This window comes from Azolla caroliniana, unplaced genomic scaffold (genome assembly GCF_043228905.1).
Source record: "Azolla caroliniana isolate FFs.n. ecotype wild unplaced genomic scaffold, voAzoCaro1.0.p SCAF_11, whole genome shotgun sequence".
NCBI lineage: Eukaryota > Viridiplantae > Streptophyta > Polypodiopsida > Salviniales > Salviniaceae > Azolla > Azolla caroliniana.
In genome coordinates, this window is record NW_028230446.1 from 11,623,739 (window position 1) to 11,630,415 (window position 6,677).

Sequence of the window (6,677 nt, forward strand, 5' to 3'; positions counted from 1 at the left end):
AACTAACACAAATACATACCTGGGAAATATATGGGTGGCTATGGCAATGGATGTAATCGAGGACTGGCCTCCCGACAAAAAACCTTGACAATCTCATTTGAAAAAATGAGAGAAAATGACAAGTTTCAGGGTTTTACACACCTCGGTTGGGCAACCACGCATTGGTTGGGTGACCACACATCGGTTGGGCGACCACAATATGGGGTGACCACAATAGGTAGTTGGATGATTATTGATAGGAAGGTTGGGCGACCACATTTTGATATGTAGGTTGGACGACCACAATAGGCAGTTGGACGATTACTGATAGTCTTGGGCAACTGAGGACTCACAGTTGGGCGATTACTGATAGGGTTGGGCGACCGAATACTCAGAATTGGGCGACTTCTGTCATCTTTTTTTATCATGCATTTTTTTCATCCAAATCGGATGGTGCAAATCACACGTGCCATCAGTTGAGTGACCTGCACCGTCCGTGACCGCAATTCCCTCGTCAACCCTATTTATGATTCGGTAGCTAATAGACACGTCGGTGCATCTTGAACATAAAGGTGTGAGCATAGATAGTCCATATGTCCCATAAAGGATATGGGCATAGTTTGGCTAACACATATTTCTAGTATCAATGAGACATTTTTATGGCTAATTATGTTTACACACTAAAGCCAATTAAATGCTTGCAAACTTCTATGAAACAATATATTATTAAGGTGCCAAAGTTCTCTTAAAGAATATTCGCAATACCATGTAAGAGTTGCATTAAAATGGAGGATAAAAGGTTCACACTAATGTTATGCATGCAAACCTTAGCACTACTGGCAATGAGATTAAGTGAATCGTATGTAAGTATTATCTAGATGAGAAATACAAAGCTCAAATACAAGGGATTGAAATATTGGATGTTGAGTACGTGTGGAGAGGGGTTTTTATATAGACTTCAAAGTAGAAGCTCATCGCATGAGCCTTGTATAGATTGACCACACTTGTGTGTCAACATTAGGAACTTCTAACCTAATGATGCTTGTTTACATGTGGGGCATGAGAATGATAGCCTCCAACAACCATCCCCATTGGAGAGGCCTATGAAGTTCCTCCCCTTGGACAATGATAGCATAAGTCATAGGACAAACAAGTTATGAACCTCTTGAGGAACAAGAGTGATGAAAATTAATCAACATATCTCCTCTCAAAAAACCAATGCAAATGATCAACAAGAGCAATCATGCAACAATGGCAAGGACGATCCTCCAATTGAACAACACGAATCATAGGACAAAGCTATACGCCTACCTTGGAAAAAATACAACCAAAATTAATCAACTTATCTCCATTAGAACATCAATACTGGAAGTGATTGCTCAAGGAATAATGACAAGGACAACAAAAAATTATAAGGATCCCCTTCATTAACAATAAGAAGCAAGGGATAATAGACAAATTGTATGGTTCATACTTTGAGCAATAAAGCAACTAGATGAACAAAGTTAAGACTCATCATTCGTGAGAGGGAGAAACAAAGTGAACAATCACTTTTACATATCCAAAATAGAATGAAAACTACTAACCAAATGAATTGACAATTATGCCACAAATCTTGTCTTAATAGCAATAGGACAATGCAACAACTAGAATTATGGTTTTTTATCATGTACAAAGTTGCAGTTAGGAAATGATTGCCTAGAAATTTGACATGATGGCTCTTGTATTTCAGTAACGCACATAGGAAAGGGATGCCAACGAAGAAAATGATGATTATGATAATTCAAGCAAAATTATGGAAGTAAATAAAAAAGGACAAAACCCTACATTCAACATGATGAGATGTACAAACCCTACTTATATACATTGCTTGCAATGAGATTAAGCGAAACAAGGTGTGAGAATATTACCAAATCATTGTGAGACCACATTATGAGATATTGAGAAATTCGATGATGCATTTATGTAGGCTACAAAGTAGAGACTAGAAGGTCATTGTCACCATGCATGATCCTTTCCATCCAAACTAGAATCTTTGTATCTCAAGCATGTTTTACATGTGGGGCATTTCGAGCAACCTCTCAAAACTATTCCACATAAAAATCCTACAAAAATGTTAATCTTGATGGATTCTGCGAGTGAAATGCTTGAATATGGGATTCAATAATACAAAAATCACACTACAGCAATGAACTATGCCACACCTCACAACAGCAACTTCCTAGAATTTTCTTTCAATATTTTGCTAAGAAAACCAAAGCATGACACATGTATGTATACACAAAGAGTATGTCTTTAAATTGCCTTATTTTCTATTCCAAATGACACACCCAAAGAGTTAATCTTCCTCATTCCAACAAGTGAAAGTATGAACTTTGAGATCCTCCTTTGCAGGCAATTATTATAAAGGGAACAAAATCTGGTCAACAATACATAACAGTTACCACTAGCTTGTGTGATAATTTCCGGTATTTTCCAATCATTTCAGTTCATGCATGAAATAGAAACACGCCAAATAAGTAAGGAAAATCCCACAAATAAGTAAACGAAAATTTCCTGAACACCTTCCCAAACAAAGTATGAGCTTACATTCACCTTGCTTATCTAAGCTTGTTATATACAATTCCCATAGATAAATAGTATAACAAAAACCAACTAAAGGAGGTCACAAGAACAATTACCTAAAAGCCCAGATTCAGTGGGTGTTCAACCATTAAGAATGAAATTCCCAGTATAATGAGTATACTCCCCTCCATTGGTAGAGCTCTGATGAATAAAACTCACCTCCAAGGCATAGAAAAACATCAAAAAACTTGTTGTTCTATCACTCATTAAGACGTGCTCGTTTCCTCTTCAATTTAGCAAAGAACTCATATATATCATCACTAGTTATGGCCTCTCCAGACTCGTAGGATGCCTGCATCACCACCCAGCATCGTGTACTATTAGTATTTAGATTTCTAATAAGATAAAAAAAAGAAGGAAAAGCCCCAAAATGGCCCCAAGTTTGTGATATTTCCCCAAATTCCCTTGGTCAGCTCCAAAAGAGCAACAGTATTGCTAGGATTTGCGTTGTCAATTAATCGCTTCTTTACTACCATTCAGGGGGTTTGACCAAGGGCATGTGGGAAAATAAAGAAAACCTAGAGGGTATTTCAGAGCTTCTACCCGGAAAAAAAGAGATATCTGATTGATGAAAATATATGAGAGCCATACAAAGAATGAAGAAAGTTGAGAGGTCATGTCATTGAGCCCATGTAAGAACTCGATTTGGCCCACACGACTCAGGTTGTTGAGAAAAGATAGATCTTCCATCTTCTCTTTCCTTTTCTGTTTTGCCTTCTCTTCATATTTTGCTATTGTATCGTCAGGATCTAACAAAAAGCTGACACCCTTTGTAGAATACATGGCATAGCATGTTTCACATCGGCATAGCTCCGATCTCCAATCTTTCTTCAGGAAGGAAGCCCTATTATGCAAATTTACTTTGTTTCTGGAATCAGTTTCTTCAAAAATTAACACGGCGTCTCTTCTGTTTGCAAGCTTAAGATTCTCTCTTGATTTTAGCTTGCAACCATATTGTCCTTGGTCACATTTGACTGTAGCTGATTCATGGAAATTAGGTTGTTCAGGGTCCTTTTTTTTATCTGATTCCACTACCATTGTGGAATTAGTATTTAAATCTAGAGAAAACGATTCCTTTGATGGATTCACAAGAGGAGTCTGGGTAGCATCATCAATTGCCACAAGATTATTATCCACATTTCTCATGTTAGTGCAATTATTTTCAGTGAATTCGTCTTCTTTGTGGATTTTACTCGAATCAGGAATAGACACCAAGAGGTCATCATAGTATGATAAGAAGTCTAGAGAAGTTGTACATGATGGACATATAAGCTCCTCATACAAGGGCTCCCCTTCATCATCTCTTGGTACCTGAAATAGATTTACGAGAACCGTTGTTATAAATGGTATCATACTTCAAATGTCTACTACAGATAGTTAATATGAAAGCTGACCAAGTTTGAGATGACTAAACACGTTCTTTAACGGGAAAACATCAAAATATCCCCAATTTTCACTTTTATTCCCAAATTCATAGGTGGTCAAAACCCCGAAAGAGAGAAAAATGAGATAAATTTACCATACAATTGCTCAAATAGCACACATATTTGAGAAAAGACGGATGCATTGCCCATAAAATTGCTCAAAAGTGGGATCAACTAAGGGCGTTCGAGAAATAAAGTAAACTCAGGGTATTTCCGAGTCTCTCCTACTTTGCATTTTGTTCAAATCGACTAAGAAAAGAGATTTTGCATTTGGTTCACACCTCTTCTGTTGACGCTAGACTGAGATGAACTTCGTGAAACCAGTCCTCGCACACACAACACTGCAGCATCTCTCCCATATCTTCCTCACAGTCGGGATCTGGATATGGTCTTTTACAAGTGCAATACACACCAGTAAAGTTCTGATTATACACATTTTCACAGTTTTCTATATCCTTGCTCCCCAATAGCTTACATATTCCAATCCCGAACTTGGAATTGCCACAATCACAACGGAAGTGTCTTCTCGTCCAGATTTCAATAACCTAACAAAGAGCAGACAAAAACCAGCCCAATCTAAATTTAAAGTTTGATTACAGCTTGCAAAAAACGTGCACAGACTCAATACTGAAAAGTGTCATCGGAAAACTTGCACATTGAAAAGTTTTTCCTGTTTAAAAAACTAGACGGGGCATCCTAGTAAATAGTTAACATGAATCATACAACACAATTAGGGTTGCATAGGTTACCTCATGTCCATCATGACAAGCCATGGAACAAGCAGTGCAAACACCAGCATTTCCTTCAGGACAGCATGTAATGCAAGAGAATACAGCTTGCCTTGGTAGATAACCCTTTGAATATGTGCATTCCTTCCCATCGTCTCCACCAAGAAACATATCTACTTCCTTTACACACAAAATACGAGTTATTCGACCTGAGATCCTAATATACCAATATTTGAGAATCATAGTGAAAAGATCATAAAAACATACGATTAAATCATTACACCAAAATAGAGCATCGTATTTGACTGAGATTTGAACAATGTGCATGAGCGCAGTTAGACGTTGTGTTAAAAACTATTATTAGACAATAGAGCATGAAATCAGAAAGAGATTTAAATATTTTACATGAATGATGACACATACATTTCCTTTGTACAATCAAAATGTAACACGTTTTAATAGCGATAAAATTAACCAATATGAAGGGTTAAAATAAAGCTTCAGGTGTATACTTCCTTTGTACAGTCAAAATCTGATGGGTTAGGCCTTATGTTTAAAACTGTCATATTTCAAAGCACTATACAAGAAAGAGATCATGTACGTCAAAAGACAATATTTAGCATGAAATTCTAGTTCCCAAAAAAGGACCGTATCTATTGGACGTCAAATACTCGAAATGATACAAGTAATATGTCATTACGTTTAAACCTATAACACTCATTTGCATTGGCATGCGAGTATTTGAACATTATGCATGCATGAAAAGGATCGAATTTTGCTTCTTCTCCTCGCAAAGGAAGAGAATATGTTTACTTCCTTTGTACAGTGCACCTTTGTAATCTTATTACACGAAAATATAGCATCATAATGGAATAATGTTTGAAACTTGAGCAATCAACATCATACAATAGCAAAAATGGAGCCTCGTACAACTCCAAGAATATTATACTGCAAACAAGCCTGAACATAAAACGAATACAAGTACTTCCCTCGTACAACTAATCGTTATGAACCTGTTCACTGCAAGAATATAGCATTATATTGCACATATGTATTCAAGGACATAAAATTACCATGACATTCTTAGATAGCTAGATCAACCAGATCATGTGAGGTATTATATCTAGATTTAGCCTACAGATCTCTCCCAAATTAACAATAGGATAGCCTGATCAAGGAAACATGACTAAAAATATATCCAAATTAAGAGGCAAATCCATCGGTGTATTTAGAGTTTATTCAAAGTATGAGTCAAAACATCCGATTTTCAAACCTACCAATTCTTGTGCTTCCAGACCGTCAACGTATTCTTTAATGGTGACAACAGTCTTCCCATCATCATCATCTTCTTCTTCTTCTTGAAATGAAACCACATCATTCTGGAAAGAAGAATCCATGAAGTCTCTCTCTCTGACACACGCACGAACGCTCACGGAGATTTGAACAATGAAAAACCAAAACCCTAATTTGTGGTTTGTGCAGGCAACAGAGGGAGGCAAAATTGGGAGCGGAATTATTGGCGGGAAATATGAAATTCGTCCACAGAGAGGGAAGGGGGGGGAGGGGTAACGTTGTTTTCATTGGGAGGACCAAATATAGGCCTTCAGTTTTACTTATTTCCATATATGGCCCCCCGCCCCCGAAAAGAAAAAAACATAAACAAAAGAGAACAAACCCTTTCTTTCTCTCTAACTAAATTATAGTACCAAAGGAACACAAATCTATTGATTGTATGTAAAACCTACTTGTTACAAATTCTTAGTCATTCTATACAATACCTTCCTATCTATAATTAGAGAGAGAGAGAGAGAGAGAGATTATATTATCGTCTTTGGAGGTCAAATATGACCTATGACACCAAAAATATTGCATTTCACGTGATACGTGTGAAAGTGAGTAGTGACTCTCGATGTTCAAGAAC

General features: G+C 37.0%; 1 protein-coding gene across 1 annotated transcript; it reads right to left on the minus strand.

Annotated features, from left to right (window-relative positions):
* Nucleotides 1–2,517: 2,517 nt before the first annotated feature.
* LOC147857784 (PHD finger protein-like protein) lies at nt 2,518–6,198 on the minus strand. Its single transcript, XM_087328002.1, has 5 exons — nt 6,034–6,198; nt 4,778–4,936; nt 4,310–4,573; nt 3,196–3,915; nt 2,518–2,896 (listed from the first exon to the last, which is right to left on the minus strand). Exons 1-5 carry the CDS (start codon nt 6,151–6,153, stop codon nt 2,804–2,806), a joined length of 1,356 nt encoding a protein of 451 aa, XP_087184128.1. The 5' UTR covers nt 6,154–6,198; the 3' UTR covers nt 2,518–2,803.
* Nucleotides 6,199–6,677: the final 479 nt, after the last annotated feature.